We start from the raw sequence: 19,320 nt of genomic DNA, 5'->3' as shown, positions 1-19,320 counted from the left end.
AGATTTTGAAAAGAAGGAGTCTAGAGTATCATCTGTCCCAGAAGAGAGCTAAAGGGACAGATATCTGAGCAGGAGAGGTTGGCTGCAGAAGACCTTTCAACACCTTTCTTTTCCCATTCCCTGCATATCTGTGCTGGTAGGAGGGATAGTCGTACTCCAAGATTCAGGGAGTGAGCTCATCACACCCAAAGTCATTTGTAGGCACCAAGTCCTACTGGTTCCTGGAGCACCACCTGCCCCTCCTTCTGCACTGACCCTGGTGTCTGTGCAGTTGTTTCTCTCACATATTCTCACTTCTCTGGCCACAAGTGCTTCTGAGCAATAATTTTTTTCCTTTCTTAAGTGTGTTATCATGGAGGCATTGCCACCATTGTTGATGGGCTTACCCTTGTCCAGTGGTGGATCCATCCTGGCACTGGCTCTGTCAGACATGAGGGATACCTCTGGAAGCCTCTTACAGAAGCCAACCCTGTGGCACCCCAGCTACTAAAAGCTTGCCATGCAAATCTAATACATTTCTGAAAGCAATTTCTGGTCAGTGAGCCCATTTCACTTCCAGATCTGCCCACATGACCCAAATCCTAAGAAAGTTAAAAGTACTCTGCAAAATAATTTATTTTTTGATATTTGTCTCCCAGACATCAGGGAGGATGAAAAGAAAGTTAAAGGGTGGCTCATCTCCTCCTTGCTTAGCTGATACCTCCAGGTAAAAGGAATGATTCTTTTCCCCCCTCTCCTAACCTCACCTAGCTGTGTCACTGGAGAGTTCATTTCTGTTATGCATCATTAATCTGAGTTTCTAATAGCAGTAAAAGACTCTGAACTTGGTTGACAGAGAAGTTAACAACCAGTTTGCCTGAGCCCTAACACTTGATCATTTAGCCTTGGTTATTAACTGCAGGCAAGGACCAGTTTCTGGGAGATAATTGGGGTCATAAACAATAGCTGTGTAATGGAGAGCATGCCCTAGGAGAGGGACTAAACATATTCAGCTGCAAGAAACTTACTGCCTTTGGATGGCATCCAGGTACTGCCTTTAGCCAGCTAGGGAACGGGCAGCCAAGCGTTTGCTGTAGGGGAAGAGAGGCCTTTAGTGCTTGGCAGAATGCAGCTGTACGTGCACAGGATTGCCCCAAGCTGGAGAGATGCTTGAATGCAGCCTCAGGAGGCTTGATAAAACTTCTTAAACATCAGTCTGGAAGTTGGGGGTTGGAGGCTGTGTGTCTTTTAGTCCATTTCAGGACTCAGCATTTAGGAGTAGTAAGTTTTGCAGCCTGGGCTAGTTTTGGTGGTGGCAACTGGATTTTCCAAGTTGGAGGTCCCTCTTGACCTGCTCTTGGGTGCCTTTTACCTCATGGGGAGAATGTGGAGACCCCTGATGCAACCTGGGCAGCAGAACAGTGGCACCTCATCGAGGACACCATCCAGAATGTGGTGGAATGTTTGATTTGGGCCCAGGGAGCTCTCCTGGGCTCTCTCTGCCTCTTCCAGATGTGCCAGAGCTCCTGTGAGATGTATCCCCTGGTGGCCACTCTATGGGCTAGTGCCCTTCCCAGTACACTGCCCCTGCCAGCCCTCTCCTCAGAGACCACATGCAGAGGAGCTTCACTGCAGCACCTGGTGCCAGGGCCTCGGTCTGCGACTCCTGCTCGATAAATAAAGGAGCAGCTGAATTTTCCTCTTATGCTGGGGTTTCTGTCAGTGTCTCCTGGTCAACAGCTTGAGGAGTGGCTGCATTTTCCTCTTGTACCAGAGTCTCTGGGTTGCCTGCTTGACACACAGAGAGGGGCCAAATTTGCCTCCTCTGGTGCCGGAGGTGCAAGGGGTGTGCAGTGCCCCTCTTCCTCTGGAGCACCAGGCAGGGCTGGCTGGTTCTCTGGCACTGCCAGGCTTGCCCACCCTGCTTCCCCTCGCAGCTGCTCATTGGGGCCAGAGGCTTCCAGCCCTTCCAGCACTTCCTTCTTGCCAGTGGCATCATTCAGGTGCAGGTCAGGGGGTGATTTCCATTGTATTCCTGACAGGAGAGCAGGGGATTTGCAGAGGTTGCCTGGCTCCCTCCAGCCAACACCTGCTGAGCCCTGCATGTGCACAGCAGGCATGAAATGCTAAGTGCAGGGGCTCCTAGGCCATTCAAGCTCTGTGTTGTTGGAAAATTAAGATTCTTCTGCCTGGAATACCTCAATACAGAGTTGGTTTTGGTAGGGAAAAGCTCCAGAAAAACACCAATAATAGCTAGGAGGGTATTTAAATAGAGAAGATTTTTGTCTGTAGTTTGTAAAATAAAACTCAGTTTCTGACTACTGAGCCCGCTAAGAAACCCTGCTGGGAACACAATATACACAGGGGTTCTCCAAGCCATGACAAGATGGTTTGTTTCAGGGGAAAGCTTGTTGGGACTAGAAGATAGCTTGATGGGATTTCTGATGTGGCATCAGCCTCTGATTAGATTCATGTCACTCCAGTTGCTCCCTGTATGCATCTGATTAGAAACAAAGGAAAGAAAATAAAGGTGCAAACAAGTTTCTGTAATGATTACTAGTGTGTGGTATGGTGGGATCTGGAGTTTCAAGAGAAGGAGGATTCTGAATTCTGTCGAGAAGGAGGGTAGCATGTGCATGCATGGGGACCACAAGCTGAGCTGGAAATCCTTATGTGAAATCTGGGAAGAGCCTGACACATAGATCCTGCAGCTCTGCAGTGTGATGCTTGAAAGCATCCTTGGATGCTCCCTCATTTTTAAAGGAATCAATTGTTCTGCCCTGTTGCTCCCCTGTGTGTAAAGAACTGCAGAAGAAAATTTAGGGGAATCAGTAGAGGAGGGTAATGTTGCTCTAAATTTCCCAATAGTAGAAGCATGACAGCATTGCCAGGCTGGGTTGCATCACAGAATCAAGACAGTAAATGTCTTAACTTGAAGGCCTGAAAGGCTGCTGTAGGTGTGATGCTGATTTTTTTTTTTTCACAGAGCCCTGTTCTGACAGCCAAGTTGGCTTTGCTTGGCTTTGCTTCACAACAGGCAGATACCAGAGAAGGATAGTGATCCGGGGGGGTCTTGGATTCTCCAAGCTTTCAGCCTTCTGCAGTGCTTCACTATCCCAGTCAGGCATATGGGAAGATTTTCAGCAATTGTTAAAGCAAATGAGAGCAGTATTAGTAATGTTTTTGAAACTGATCATGCATTAAATCCCTGCTGGGAACTGGGTTCACTAGACTGAAGGGACATCTTTGAGTTAGGGAAGGTCTTGCTGAAATGGACCGGAGATAGTTTGATATTCCCCCTCCCAGTGCAACAGAGATGCACTGCAGAATAGAAAGTCTTCAGGAGAACTAAAACTGGAATAGAGAGGGAATTGGGCTCTCTCACTTCACACACTGTGATTCTACTACTTTATGGTCAACTGGTCTTCTCCAGGCAGTGACAGGGGATATCCCAAGCTAGAGTCAAGACTGGCTCAGGAGAAGGCCAAGGGGCAATAGGGACTCCTCCCTTTCAGACAAAGCACAGCCTGTTAATCAGGCCCTCCTATGACAGACTGAGAGTAGGGACTGATTTCTGGCAGCAAGCAGGAGTCTCTCTGATTCCAGATATTCCTCCAACTATATGAAGCACTAATCTTAAAGGAAGGCCTAGATATCCTAGGATTTCTGAGAGCCAGATTGGACCCTGGCTCCATGGCAGTCCTGCCACAATGTCAAAGGAATCCAATTTACCTGCAGCACCAGGGAGAGTTCAGTAACCACCCAAAAGCCAAGTGTGCATATCATCCCTGCTGTGCTGTATTGAAATCTGCCCTGGAAATAGAAAGGACATGAATATGGAGGGAAGCAAAGGGAACTGTCACACCTGCTTGTTCGTGTTCCTAAGCAGCAGCTCTTTGTCTGTGCAGTGCAGAGGCCAGGTTTGATGTCTCTTTGGGCAGTGTTAGTGCTATCTCTAATTTATGCATTCCTGGCTGAGATTTCCAGGTGATGGGCTCACTGAGGAAACAACAGGCAGCACCAGCTGTCTCTCTCTGAAGTGACAGGGTGAGGGGACACTGAGAGGTTTGCGTGCAGAGCTGGGGGATAATTTTTGCACTAGTATAGATCTAATAGTCTGAGACATGGATGAGTCCCCTCCCTTCTCTGTTCAGCCTGGCTGTGGGGGAGGGATGCTCTGCTTGTTTGCTCCCAGAGGCAGCATACCTGCCCACTCATGACTGCAGTGCTCTCCCCTTGTCAGCTGAGATGTGAAACTGAGATTTTGAGACTAGGCCATCAAATCACTTTCCTCTAGCAGAATAATAAAGGCCTATCCTGCCTGTTCCTGGCATACTGGAGCATGAGCAGGCAAGCATATCTGTACCTCCCCAGTGAATCCCTGCCTCAGCTGCTTCTGTAGGATGCAGCTTTTAGCTTAACTGCCTTGTTATCCTTTGGATAGACAGAAAGACCCCTGGATAGCCTCTGGGATGAACGTGTCATTTCTTTGAGTCAAAGGTCATTTAAAATTTGTGCCTTTGCTTTTTGAGCTGCCATTCATTTTTTTTCTTCAATTCTTCCATGTGTCTTGGAGAGGAATAGGGAACACATAATCAGAATAAATGCAGAACTTCTGAAAGTTTCACTAGTGCCAGCCATCCCACTGAACAGCATCAGCATCCATTGCTCAACTGCTCAAAGAGTGGAAAAACGAAATGTCTGGACTTGGATCCTTCCCTACTACCAAGGCAGGATACGTTCCCAACTTTACTATGAATATTTTTGGATAAATTCTTGGATATCTCAGCTGTAAAATGCTCAAGTTACCATCACGAGATTAAGAGATTACGCCTTTGATAATATAATGGCAGAGTACACCAAATATTCATGGCAGTTTGTGAACAAATAGAGGGGACTTTTGATGTCTGATCTTGGCAGCCTAGAGCACCTTCCTGTTCCTTAGTCTCACTTCTATGCTTCTCCCCAGACTGCTGCTGGGACCTTACTTCATGTGCTTTTTTGATAAATTGTGAGTTAGCAATATTGTCGTGGGAAGGACTTTTAGCCTCACTGGACAGAGGAGGCTCAACGGAATCTGCCTTTGTTTAAAATCCACTGGGTAGCACTGGAGCATGGAAGAAAAGTTATTTCTTACATAAGCTTGGATTATGTTATTTGCTATCCATTGTTTGTAAGGGCCTCATAGCACCGTGAAAATTACCTTTATTTCTCTATGGATTTTGTCCTTTTTCACTTTACAAATATTGATTTTTTTTTTCTCCTGTGTCTTTATCAGAGCTGAATTAACAAGACTGTTTAACAAGATCCTCTGATTCATTTGTGGTCTTTTTGTGCCAGGTACTATCACAAGCAGCTGAAAACAGCTCAGTGAAGAATGTGCAACCACTGCTACAGAATTGACAGAGGAGGTGATGTGCCCTGACAAGAGCTGAGCTAGCATGGGTCAAAAAGCAAGCTTAAAAAGATGGTCTCTTCATCCTGAGCACAAATGCTAGGAAGAGTTATTTGTAAGGAATAAATTTTTCTGTTGGAAAGCTCTCCTCCTCAAACCTTTAAAGCTTGAGGCCACTGAAAATCGTTGAGTCTGCTGGATTACTCCTCTTCCACCCACAGATCCCCAAGTGGGCTCAAGAGTCCATATTCATGGCAAGAGGTGATTCCTGTCCTTGTGATCCAAAATCTCAGTGTAGCAGGGATGAGACTCTGAAAGGAAAAGGAGCCATTGGTGGAGTTAATGTGCTCCTTCTTGCCAAGCTTTTAAGCAAGCCACTTAACTGCTCCAAGTGCTTATAGGCTGAGCAAAAAGTGGAAATTGAAGACAGGCAGGAACATAAAGTTCAAACAAGTCAAGTCTGCTGGCCGCTTTTGATGCTTCTAACACAAGTACAGGGAAGGTAGAACCCAGCTGATAGCTGTCCCTTGCTGTTCATAGTTGCCATAATGCACCAGTGCATTTTCTAGCCCAGGGCCCAGAGGGTGGTGAGGGTAGGGAGGAAGCAGTCACCGTGCTCAGTTCTTTGTGGCAAGCTGGAATCTCTCGCCTTTCAAAATCATCTTTCCACTCTGTCAGCAGCCTTGAAACATCCTATAGGCTCTTTAGTGACATGTCTGACCAGGAGCAAAAGCCTGTTTCTGTATCTATTCCACATGGAGAGAGATATTGCAATGGAGATAGAATGGGAAATGTCCAGATTTCTTTCTTCCTGAAGGGCCAACACCACTGGTAGTTTTGCTCTAGTTCTCTCCTGTGGGCTCATCTTTCTTACAACCATACACCATAGTAAGAGATTATATTTACATCAAATGATACAAGAGTCTTGAACCAGCTGCCTACAGAAAGGGTAAATCCTCATCCTTAAGCCCTTGTGAGCTGTGTCAGAAGGATGGCAAGCTTCGGAGAACTTTGTCCTGGTGTGCATTTGTTTCTCTCTGAGATGAGAGGCTAAGTATGTCAGTGGGAGCTGGGAGATTGTTTCTAAGAAGTACCACATGGCCAGTCAGTTAGTGTTCATTAGTTTCCCCTCTGCAAAGGGTGGAATCCTTCCTTTCCCAGCTTGCTGGGCTTCGAAGAGCTGGGGTTAATTCCTGCCTGCCAGCCCACTCCGCTGCAGGTCATGCAGGATCCCCAGCATGTTGTCTGGGCAGTCCCACCATCCATGGCTGAAACAAGCCAGGAACATGGAGAAGAAGCAGAGGAGACACAGCTGTCAGCAATAATGAGGAGAACAGAGCTGGGTTTCAAGGCTCCTGCCTCATCCACATCCTTTCTAGTAGATGATATTACGTGTCTGGCAGCTCACTTGTGTTTTTCTGGAGCACATGGACCATTACCTCTGGACTGTGGGACATCCTGTCTTCAGCTTCATCCTGTCTTCCTGTCTTCATCTCTATGCACCAGAGTAGCTGAAGTCTTGTAAGAATCAAAGGGTCCCAGGAAATCCTGATTGAAGGAGACTCTGGCTGTTCCTGACAAAATGTTATACCTATAGAAAAGAGATATTTCTGGATCAAAAAACCCAGTCACCTCCTGCAAAGAAATGGCAAAGCAAAGGAGCAATTATATTTCAAGAAACAGAAACCCATGTCAGAGGAGATCCTGGCTCTGGTATTTGAAAGCACATAGGAAGTGAGAGGATAAGTTTATGGTTCTCCCCCAATTAGTATGTCTTCTTGGAAAGTGAAACAGTTTAAAAAAAAGTGCAAATAGCTGTGCTCAGGCCATTGTGTGTGTGTGAGTGTGTGTGTGTGCGCGTGCGTGTGCATGTGTGGCTGGGAGTGTCCTTGTGCTGACTCAAGCCTGGTCAAATCCCTTGACCATGGGTTATTACCTGCTCTGAGCCAATCTCCCTAAATGCCTTCTTCTGTGTAAGTTTGAATATCATCGTGTTTTTACAAAGAGCTTCTGTTTTGGTTTCACAAAGCTTCCCAACAAAGAGAGTCAGGAAGCTCCCAACCAACCAAGCCTCACACTTCCAGAGTCAGAGCTTTGGCTGCTTCTCCCCCAGGGCTCAACTGAGGAAAACAAGCCACTCCATATCACTGTTCATTTACCCTCCTGAACCCTGTCTCTCAGTGCTTCAAGGTAGATGCTTCAGCAGTTAATACTGCTCCTGGGGCATGTGCAAGGAACAATTAAAGCTCATTGTGCCAGTGAAGAGCCCTGGGGTGAGCTGGGCTGCGGAGACAGCTGCCCCATTTTGCTGTGTACAGCAGCTTCCTGAACAGTCATGTTGCAGAGAGAAGAGTACATCTTGCTGATTGCAGAGTTAAACTTTAAAACTCCAGGGCTAAACTCCATGTGGCATTTCTAGGCTTTTTGCTGGTGGCAGCCATTGTGGTTTGTAGCATTTGGTGCCTGGGCAGAGCAGGGCTGGGTAGAGCCCAGCTGCTGAGCCTGCAAAGCCTTTTCCAACAGCTGCAGCATGGGACTGATGGCAGGAGTGAAGCACGAGTATTTGAAGAACAAACACTTTGTAGCTCTCCCTTTAACATTTTGCCTGTGACACTGCAGGATCTCGATCTTTGATCCAAAAATGACCAAAAGGACATGAACAGCAGTTCCTTCCTCCCAGATGTAAATGCTTGTTACAGATGTGACCTGCAAGATTCAGCTAAGCTTTCTCCAGCAGCAGACAGGGCTTGGAAGAAGGCAGTGTCGGTCATTCTCTGGAGAAGGGTCCTGCTAGGTGATGGACAGTGAGATTTCATTTGTGCCCAGCAGTCAGAGTGGTCTCTGCCTGCTTCAGCTGCTTGTGCCAGCTGAGGAGCGCATCACCCGAAGGAAGGTCTCGGCTGCAGGATGAACTTGTGTAGCCCCACAACAGCAGGCTGGTGTGCTTGGGGGTGGGGCAAGTTTTCTTTTCATCTTTGTGACTTGTCTGGAAATTGGAAACCTGTCCAGAGATAAACTGGAAGTTGTCATTGGTGTCTTCACTGGGAATGGGAACAGGAATCATATCAGTGCCAGTCATGATGATACAAGTACAATTTCCTTGTTTAAAGCACTGCACCAACTGTACCTAATTAACCTTCATGACAGCACGGCAATACAAGGAAATGGGGATCATTAACTTCAGTTTTGCTTTACAGAAAGGGAAGAGAAACATCAGTGCCAGCCCCACGCATTTCAAATTGAGGTAGGCTTGAAAAAGTCACAAGGTTAAAAATAACAATAATCCACTTGGGGTTCTCAGAGCATTAAGAGTGCACTTGAATCAAGCTTTCAGTTTTTTCTCCAAGAAACATCAGGACTGGAAACTTCTCTCCATATATGCTTGTTTGTGACTCAACAACCATGGCTTTCAGAAAATCACACACTTTCAGTCACAGTGGGGCAGAGACAGTAAAGGTCAGAATTACTTCCTCAGTGTTGCTTAAAAAAGAGCTGGGAAAAGATGGAACTGAACTCTGTGAGTAGCTGACCCTCCACCCCCTGCTTGTTCCTCCAGACCAAACATTTTTCTAGGTGAGGGAACCTGCCTAAATCAACCAGTGGCCACTTAATAGCTGTCAGAGGAGTAATTCAGGTTTGAACTAGTGACCTCACCCCTTCCTCTCACATCTGCTGAGGGACAAACTGATGACATTGACTGTTTTTAGTAGGCCTCTGGGCAGCCTGGCTGCTTTGTCTAGAGCCCAGAAGGAATGGAAAGATGCAAAACTAGTGCTGCTCTCTGACACTGCTTTCCTGGCTTGGGGCTGTTTTTATAAGTTAGTAGGAAAGAGCAACTTGCACAAGTCCTTCTTAAAGTAAAGAGTTCACCCTGCCTGTCATATCAGCTGCTGGCAGGGGCTGAGGGCAAGAGCAGTGCCTGTGCAGTTTGTACTGGGCACCAGCACAGGCTTGCATTTTGTCTCTTCAAATGACTGCAGTGCAAAGCCCTGAAAAGTGTCATGGCAGCACAGAAAGTTGTATCTGTTATTAACCATCTCACTTCTGCCTGATTCACAGGTGCTGTTAGGATCAGGTGAGAAGAACTGCCCCAGAGGGCAGGACCCCTGCTCTGGCAGAGAAGCCAATGGGGAGTGCAGGTGGTGGTGGCCAAGGAGGAGAGTGTGGGGAGACACCTCTGTTGTTTGGGTGCCAGCCCCAGCCCAGAATGCAGGCATTGATACAGGAGAGCCTTTTCTTTTCTCCTACTTATTCTTCTGTTCTAAGCTGCCTGGGGTGAAGTGAAGCTGAAGGGACCCTTGAAAAGGCCAGGTCATTGATGGAGAGGAAAAAGGTTGTGAAGAGCTTTCATGAAGAGCATGGGCTGCAGCCAGCTCCAGGGAACAGAACTGTTCCCCTGCTTAGGCAGTGTGTCTGTCTCTCTGATTATTTTGTGTATTTCATCTCTGCTGTCTGTCTTGCTCTTAATCTAGACTCCTCTGTGCCAACAAAATGCTTAGCTCGCTCCATTGTCTGAGAGACTAATTTGCACTGTAAATCTGATGCTTATCTTACATGACAGCTTACTGTGGGGTTTATTGCAATCCTGAAGACAAACTAACCAGGGATAGCTTGAAAGCTTTCAACACATCATCTGGAATATAGAACAAATATGACCCATTTCAGCTTGCCACCAGGTTAGGATGTGGTCCCTTGTGGTTGGGGTCACCAGGGATTTATCTTTTTCTGTTCAAATCTGTTCAGACCTGAGCATCTTTGAGTTTTGGTTTGGGGGTTTTTTTGTATATTTGGTTGATAGATTTGGGGGTTTTTTGGTGTGGTACACCTTCTGCTTTGTGTTGGAGCTGTTAAGAGTGCTTCTGCAGCAGCCTTCCACCCTCCCAGGGCCAGATCTTCCATCCCTTATGCCTGAGGAGTGTTAAGGACTGTGAGAGCGGCTGCAGACCCGGTGCAGGCAGTGTGCAAGCACTGGTGCTCCAGTGCGCTGCAGCTTTGTTGTCTCTGCCAAGCATAAGCAGAAAGAACCTTTGCCCTTGCCTTGTCTTCATTAGTGTTTCCTGACACTTTGTCCAATATGTTCTCCTCTCTGCTGGCAGAGTCCTCCCTCAGTCTCGTCTGCAGTTGCCACCTGGTCTGTAGGCTGTCCACCTTCTCTCTGGTCTGTAGGCTGTCCACCTGCAGGCACTCACATTCCATTAAGAGATTCTTACACTAGTGTAGTTCAGATAGCTGGGCAGCTCCAGAGGCATAAATCTCCCTACAGATAGGTTCCAGGTAGCCTAAGATGCAGTTTTACTGGGGGAGAGCCAGAAAGATTATTGCTACATTGATATAGGTCTTGGTTCTGCAGCTGAGCATGCCAGAAGGTGTTTAATGCCCAAAGCTTCTGCATTGCAGTCCTCTGGGACACAAAGGATCCCTTTCCTCACACAGGGGAGCAGGAATACAAGACCTGCTATCCTTGAAGAACAGTGGTTGTTTGGAGGACCACTCTAGCTTTTACCTTTTACCTTGTCCTGCTTTACAGTTGCATGGATTTCTGGACCCCTCAGTTCTTCCTGTCCTTGGACTGCAGACAAAACACAGAAATGGCTGTACTGGATAAGCACTGTGGAGCAGTTGAGGACTAGCAGCTAAACTGAGCATGGAGCCAATGGGTCTCAGTAACATTGAGGGAGAAGAGAAAAGGAAAACCTCTTGAGAAGCTGTTGAGGAATAGGTAAAGAATAGGCTGTATACTGGGTAGAACTGTACACTGGAAACTCTGTCCTGGCCCTTCTCCATATTTCAGTCCATGTTATCAGATAGATGTGCAATTTAAGGCTTATTCCAAGTCATCAGAGCCAGTGAATATCAGACTCCCTGCCCAAGGGAGACCTCTGTTCAGACTGGGAGAAGCTATGAGGAAAATGTATGAATCTAAGAAAACTCCAAACTCTGCAGAATTTTAGAGGAATCCAGGACAAAAATACCTAGGGAAGGATCATCACACCAAGATTCTGGTTTAGGGTTAGGGTTGAGAAAGTCAAAGAGTCTACAGCTCCACAAACACTATGGCTTGAAAAGGCATGGCACCATTGCCATGGTGATCACAGCAGGTACTCCCACGTTTTTCTGACATGGAGACCCTTGGTGTTGTATTAGGATTCCTCTTAGGCTAATAGGGAATATTTCAGCCCCTTCTGCTGGGCCGTGATAAGCAGGATCTGGATGCTTTCACAAAAAATTGGAGTCTGCTATCACTTTATGCAAATACAACAAAACTGCAGTGATTGAAAAGGCAGCAATATCCTTCTGTAGTCCTCTCCATCTAACAAGATGCTCCAATGAATAAAGCCACGGGAGCTTCCATCCTTCAGGAAAAGATCTAACAAAACTGTTGGATAACCAAATATGTGCCAGCATCATTCTCAAGTAACTGCTATTTAGCTTTTTACAGACCTAACTCATTTTCTGCCTTTTTTTTTAACCTTTTTTGTCTGCATTTTTTTGCTGATGCTCACTTTGTGAATCATTGGGGGGGAGGGCGGAAACAGAGCCTATAAACATTTAGGTTTTCTGCTCCTCTGACACAATTTGTTGTCCATCTAAAAATTATTCCCACTTAGCACCATCTGCAGTTGCAGAAGCACAAACATTCACCACTTTGCTGTCTTTGGAACAGAGTAGGAAATACAATATTCATTACCCCAGCTAAAGCTATTTTCTTACACTGTGGGGTAAGAGGCATTATTTCATGCTGGAGAATTAGGAAGATTAACAGGTTGGGTGGACTGGCCACTTTCTGAACTGAATCGCCATCCCAGAATGGAAACTTCAATGGATTTGATATCACCTTTCCACCACCTCTACTTTTGTGGGTGCTGTCACTTGTGTTTAAATACAGCACAAGTTACAGTGGAATAATAAAAGCAGAAAATGAATTCTCGTAGTTGGATCTGCAAACTTTCCACACCAGCTTCCCGTGGATTTCAGGGTGAACACACTCCTTTTTTTTCCTGCTGGGGTTGCTTTATTGTGTTTTTCAATTATTAGTAACTCTTCTCATGGACAGAACTGGCAGTGAATCAGAAGTCCGAGTATCCAAATACCTTGGCCCATGAAAAGAGCTGCTCTTGCTTTGCTGCCTGCACACTTTGTTAGCTGATGCAGAGGGAGAGGGTTGTGTGCAGGCCAGCAGGAGAGTTGTCAGGTTTTAATCCCATGAGAAGCAGTTCAGAGTCAACCATTTCCCAAGAAGTGGTTGCGCTGTGAACATTATATCTGCAGTGTTGTGGGCAGGTGTGATGGCAGCTTGGGTGGGTATATCAGGCTGGCCTTGATCCAGCTGGCACAGGTAAACCAGCAGTGACACAGTGTAGTAACTTAAGCACTGTCTTAACACTATTAAATACATAGCTGGGATCTCTGGAGGGCTTGTACAACCCGAGGTGACGTTTCTGTCACTGTATCTTTACTGCAGTTTGCTATCTCTGCTCACTCAATTACCACGCTCGCAGATAAGTCTGTGCTGTGCCTCAGTTCCACATCTGACACGAGCCCAGACCTGCTTCCAAACAGATGCTTCTGAGGACCTGCAGGCCACACAAACATCAGCTGTTGCTGTCCGTAGTTCCTGTCTCCTGTGCTAGCATTAGTCTTTGTGATTTACGGGCATTAGCCAACACACATGGGAGGGGAATTATATCTCTTGCAAAGTGGGATTTGCTTTGCACTGCAGCACAAAGGCTTGCAAGTTTGGGGCTGTAACTGACCTGCTTTTTTCCCTTCTCTGTCACACATGCAATTCTGTTTCCACTCCTACCCTCTCAAAGTCCTTTCCTGCTCTGCCATAGGCCCGGGATTGCCTTGGTTTCTCCTTCAGGCACCAAGAAGTCTAGGGCTGCAAGGCAAGGCATTGTGCACATGAAAGCATGTGCCATGTGCCAGGACAACCATCCTCAGCTGGAAGGGGTGCCCAGGAAGTCTCCAGCATGACCACTTCTGACATTCTCTTTCTCTCTCTCCTCACAGATGCCAGCAAGGACCACCCACAGCAGCAGGCAGGAGTCATCTGGAGAGTGACAGGAGGCCTATTCAGTATCACCCGGGGAGCTGTGGGGGCCACACTGGGAGGAGTTGCCTGGGTGGGCAGCAAGAGTCTGGAGCTCACCAAAACAGCTGTGACCAGTGTCCCCGCTGCTGGCGTTGGACTGGTGAAGGGCAGCGTCTCAGCAGTGACCGGCGGCGTCGGAGCTGTGGGCAGCGCGGTCGCCAGCAAAGTCCCTTTCGCTGCAAAGAAGAAGGACAAGGCTGACTAATCCCTGTCATGGCCCCCTTCCAAAAGATCAACCTGCCCATACTGTCCCCCTACCCAGCACCTCTTTGAGTTGGAACCAGCCGCTTCAGGGAGGGTCGAGCACCCGAGCAGACTCTGGCTGCAGCCTGCTCAGCACCGCCTGCCTAGCTCAGAGCTCACAGAGCCGCTGTCAATGCCTTTCACTCCCATCACCTACTGGGAACCATCTTTACTCTGAGGACTTTAAAGGCGCGGTTGTCTCTGTCTTGTAGTTTCCTTCCTGCCTTCTTGTTCTTGTAAGCATGGAGGGACGGGAGAAGGCATCAGGCTCCATCTGCCTGGAGGTGAAGGGAGTAACAAGGGATGGGGGGGAGCTGTGCCTGGCTTGAACTGTAGGTTGTGTAGTCAAATTCAACTTCAGCTGGGAAGACAGCCTCTGAAACACCCCTTCCCTCTGGAAGGTTTGTTTGGGAGGTGTGCCTGGCAGAGAACTGCAGAGGACCCATTGACACAAAGGAGATATACTGTGAAGAGGGGGAAGCTTCCCTCCTGCCCTGCACCTCTTACCTTTTCTTTGCAGGGCCCATCCTCACAAGCTGCTCCCAGTCACTTACTCCCCAGCTGAATTGAACCCTTCAGAGAGGGAACCTTCAAGCTCAGCAGAGCAGCTCTGGAGTGATGCCACACCAGAGCATGATACATCCCAGACCATCAACTTCTACACAGATTTTCTTGGTGAGAGGGAGGAATATGAAAGCTGCTGTGTGTTCCCATTTGGGGAAGGAGCAGACACTGACACTTTCCAGGCCTCTGTGATACTGCAGTACAAGCAGTGATGTTCCATAGAGAGACCAGGCCTTTTGTTTGACCCTTGAAGTCCTTCCAGTATCCCACTCTGTAACAAGGGCATTTTGTCTCTTGGCCACACTCACACTCCACAGACGTCACTAGTAACCAGGAGCAAGTGTGTTCCCAAATGCCATCCAAATTCTGCTGCAGGGATGGAGGGGAAGCTGAGAGTCTTGCTCTCCCCACGACTCAGCACCCTGGGAGTGGAGGCCTGGGTGTGAGTGGGCTGCACCATGTTGGAGAACACTTCCCAAGGGGCTGAACGTGCTCCAACAGTAGTTAGCCTGCACAGGGCACCAGCAACTCCTCTTCTGCACGCTGCTCCTTCGGCCCCAGCCCGGCTCCTCTAAAGGACCATGTTGCACTAAGTAGCCCACCCATAGTCGTGGTGCCGCAGAAACCCAGACACCTGCATCCATCTGGGAGTCACAGCCATCCTCAGCCTGGCCTATGATGCTCAAGGGGCCACGTGGCATGGGTGTACCCACACATACAAACACAAACATGCTCTCATTCACTCCCTCCAAGGTCCCCTGTAATTCTTGGGATGAGGAAAGCCACAGGCTCCACCAGTAACTCTGCTGCTCCTGGCTTTGGCAGGTGATTTGCCTAGGTCTGTAGGTGTTGGATGCATAGGCAAGTGAAGCAGTGCTTGTGCTTGTGTATTTTATAAGCGTGCATCTGTGTTAGCGTGCGTGTGTACGTGTAAGTCCACAGGCATGTCTTCAGCCAGGGAAACAAACCTGTGCCGCTGCCACAGAGGAGTTCACACAGTCATCTTTGGCACTGTCAGCATATAGTTTTTTATATAGGGTCCTGGTCAAAAGAAAAATCACGTAGAGGATTAAATTAGAGGATATTTTGCCCTCTGTTGCCCAAGAGCATAGTTTATTGAAACCAAAGGAATGTGAAAAATCCCCTTTCTCCTGTCTGTGCTGTTTGTTTTCTCTCAGCCCTATCTTTTGGACATTGAAGCCAACTTTTTTGATCTTCATTTCCCCTTGGAGGTCATTGCACTTCCTGACTGCTCTCTTGTGCTTAGGACTTAGACATCAGGGAATATTTAAGTATAACACACACACCCCCGCCACCATTTTTGCTGGATGTTCTTGAGCTTGTGATGCAGTTTTCGTTCTGACCTTTATTAAATCCACATTTTGGGATATATGTTGCTGTGTCCCCCTGATAATCATGCTGGTGTTAGTCACTCTCCATACCCTTTGCTAGGTAGCCCCTGCTGTTTGCAGTGGTAAGAAGCTGCTGATCTCCACAGTTTGCTACTCTTGATAGCATGAGAAAGGTTTGACTTACATTTTTGTTTCTGAAGAGGAAGCAGCATTTGGTAGGTGTGTGCATTTCCTCACTTTGTGTCCTTTGTTCTGGTGGAGGCCAAGCTGACCCTGACATGTCGTTTTGTCTCTGAAGGCAGTGGCTTCACAGAAAGATCAGGCCTTGATGTGTGCCTGTTCTTTGCTGGGATGCTCGTGGCAGTTGTCAAGGGCAGAAGAAGTCTTGTCTGTTCTCCCTTTGTCTCAAATGCCCTGGAAAGCTGGAGGACAGCTTGTACCACATGGATTTCTGCTCACTGCTCTCCCTGAGCACAACTCATCTCTTATTCCAGATCACAGACTGTGTCTGAAGCGAGCTCTAGCCCCAAAGCTGAAAGCTGCTTGTGTGTAACTAGCCGTGTTGTCACCAACCCTCTGAGAAAGATAGCTTGTGGCCAATTGGGACAGAAGAATCTTCTTCCTCAATGTCTCTCCTAGGTCTTGGACAGGAGAAGATAGAATGTAAGAACCTTCAGCAGCCAGCCCTGGGTGGGTGGTGGGAGGCTGATTGTGCTTCTGGCTAAATAGTGTCTCACAGAGTCTCTTGCTGGGGGAGGCAGTACCTCCTGCCCAAGCTGTTGTCTGCAGGCCCTGTGTGTACACAGCAGGCCTGGCAAATGGGATAAAGGTGATGTAAGGAAGGCCACCGGGGCCCTGAGGGTTTCCCATATTTTTATTTCTTTTCTTCTGTGTATCCTTGCAGGGAATAGAGTAAAGCCTATCATTTGTCTGGAACTGCCATTTCCATGCAGGATGGCCTGGAGAAGAAGAGATGAGCTGGAGAGGAGAAGTCACAGCCTAAATTGCTGGTCTTACAGCCCAGCTAAAGGACAGCTCAGGGATCATGAGCAGAAAGAGATCAAATTAGCAGGCAGGGCTAGAAGATTAAATCTACTCCAAAAACAAGGCCTCACACTGCAAAACAGGCATTCAGGAATAAGTGATTCTCCAGGACTCAAAGGCTTTAAGAAAGTCTGTGCTAGGACTGCTCAGTTCATCATGGTGACCCAGTCCCAGCCTGCTTTTGTGGGCATTTACGGTGCCAGAGCAGAGGGAAAACAGGGTCAGTCTTCCCAGTCTTAAAGAAGTCTTCTGACAGCTTTGGTTGCAGAACAGTGGATCTGGATTGGATGGGGAAGCTGTTGGCTCTTGTCAGATGCCCTGTCTTTCCTCCTCCAGCCACCTGGGCCACTGGTGCAGCCCTTCTCTCACTGCCCATTCATGGTACAAAGGACAGAAACTGTGTTGTGCATAAATCCCATGGCTACTGGATGGGGTGGCTTGGTACAAAATAGGAGGGGGTAGCATCGGAGTAGAGGGAAGGATTAAAGGGAGTTGATACACAGAAGATGAGGAGAGACTGGTGTGACAAGAGGAGTTGAGTGATGGAACAAGAAAACAAGGACCATGGAAAGAATTTATTTCTTAGGACTGGCTTTGAATCAGAAGATGAGTGCAATGGGGTTTGTCCTAGTGAAGAGCACAGAAAGGGAAGTGAGTCAGTGTAGGTTTTGGTGTGTGGTGGTGGCATATGCCTGGCTTGTGCCCTACTTCCATAGTAATGATGATTGCTAGCAATTTCCATTTAGGTAGATCAGTGGATGGTTGAAGCATCAGATCAGCTCCCTTCTTATCACCCACCCTTCCCAAATCTCCCCCAGGCTTTTGTCATCATCTCCCCATGATGGGGCTGGGTCTCCCCCACAGTGGAGGTGGGATGTGGCCATGTTCACAGCCCTGTGTCCCACCTTGCCTGGCTGTTCCCTGTGCCTGACAAACATGTCCTGGCTGAAAGGAGACCCACAGGTGCATCCTCTCCTGCCTTTTCCCTGACCTTAGTCTCATTATCCTTTACTTTTTCTCTCTCCCTTAGCTTTTGGTCTTGCCCGTGGATAGAGCTCCCCAAAGCTTTTGGTGAGACCTTCATGAAACATCCACACTGGCAGTGTCTGGGGGGGCAGAGGGTGATTGCCCCCGCAGCTCCCCTGGCTGGGAGAGAAGTGCATGTCTTCCATCCCTCTCTGTCCCCTTGTGTTTTGTGTGTGGAAAATCTTAACCTGTTTCTTTTTCTCTGGGTTCCCTTGTTGGCTCTTATCCCTGTGGGTGGGTCATTTCCGTGTCTCCATTGCAAAGTCATCCTTGTAAAAACAACAGCATGAGTGGGAATAGGGAGATGGTTAGAGAGAGCCACAGAGCCGGGGTCCAACTCTGCTTCTGTAGGAGCTGAGGAGGCCTTTGGCAACTCAAAACTCTGGCCACGCGGTCCTGTGCACAGTGCTGGGCTCCAGAGAACACTTTTGTTCTTTATCATTTCATTGTCTGTAATTGGTTTCCTACTGAATTTGTTTGCTTGGTTTGTTTTGCAGTGTGTTTCTGGGAATATTCTGCATCTCTGTATTTTAATTACAGTAAAATTTGAGGATAAAAACCGTGATTATGCTGGCTCTTGTTCCTGGTGGGGGGAAATGAGGAGAGAAAGCACAATTGAAGGAAGATGTTAGAGATTCCTTGGGAAATTAGATCTCTCCCCTAAGGGCTCTAGATGAAGCACCAAGCAAGGCAGAATCTCCGTCCCTGCTTAAACTAGGACATAGCTTTCAAGTGTGGTTCAAAAGCCATTTTGCTGCAGGCGCCTTTCCTGATTGGAATGGTAAGAACAGTTTGGATAAGACTTCTAAACTCAATTTTTTGTGTTGGTTTAAAGACCAGTGCATAAGAGGGCTTTCAGGCTGGGGACAGCTGGCCTAGCCCTGAAAGTGGGATCTCAGCAGCTGAAGATGGGAAATTTTGCCTCTACAGCCGCTGTTCCTTCAGGCAGGTTTGCATAGCCACTTTTCCCAGCTGAGAAAGCAAATTCTCCTCACAGCAGCCTGCTCCTTCTGCACAGATGGGGGTTTGACATCCCTCCCCAGGGCTGCAGCGAGCCCCCGTGGAGCAGCCTGACCCTCTGCTGGCTGGCTGACAGTGTTGGTGCTGGGGGGCACAGCCAGAAACTCCAGGCACCTCATCTGCTCCACGGGCACTTAACCCAGGGCAGAGCCACGCAGTGCTCCTGGGAATGCACAGCCCTCAGGGAGGGTTGCAGGCCAGTAGTTGGGCAGAGCTAGATCAGCCAAAGACAGGGTGTCCCTTTTACTGGGTCGAGGCCAGGAGCCAACAGCTCAGCATTTGTTAAGTGCTGACAAAAGGATTAATTTAGTAACTAATAACAGGGCAATCAAGCTATTTATTTGGTTGGCAATTTGCTGCCAGCTGCTTGGGAAGAGCAGCACACAGTGCACCAGTAAGGCTGTCGGCAGCCACCTCTGCCACCTGCCCGTTCCTCCATCCTCACTTGCAGACTCAGCCAGGCAGTGTGGCTTGGGAGGCACCAAGCTGGTGGCAGGAGCAGGTTTTGCAATGACAGGTAGGTGAAGACACCTGGGGACGTGGTCTCTTCCAGGAGCTGCCCCTATGCCTGCTGTGGGGAGGGAGATGAGGAAAGTGTCCAT

General features: G+C 48.0%; 1 protein-coding gene across 1 annotated transcript in view; it reads left to right on the top strand.

The window, feature by feature from the left end:
• LOC103826990 (transmembrane protein 263-like) overlaps positions 1-18,263 on the top strand; it is a 200,787-nt gene extending 182,524 nt beyond the window's left edge. The window contains exon 3 of the mRNA XM_030240623.2: positions 13,388-18,263. Within this exon, the coding sequence (XP_030096483.1) occupies positions 13,388-13,674 (287 nt within the window). The 3' untranslated portion in view covers positions 13,675-18,263. The remainder of the gene's footprint in view (positions 1-13,387) is intronic.
• The last annotated feature ends 1,057 nt before the right edge of the window (positions 18,264-19,320 follow it).

Source organism: Serinus canaria, chromosome 5 (assembly GCF_022539315.1).
Source record: "Serinus canaria isolate serCan28SL12 chromosome 5, serCan2020, whole genome shotgun sequence".
NCBI lineage: Eukaryota > Metazoa > Chordata > Aves > Passeriformes > Fringillidae > Serinus > Serinus canaria.
The sequence above is the reverse complement of the archived record's forward strand: the minus strand, read 5'-3'. Positions and strand labels throughout refer to the sequence as shown.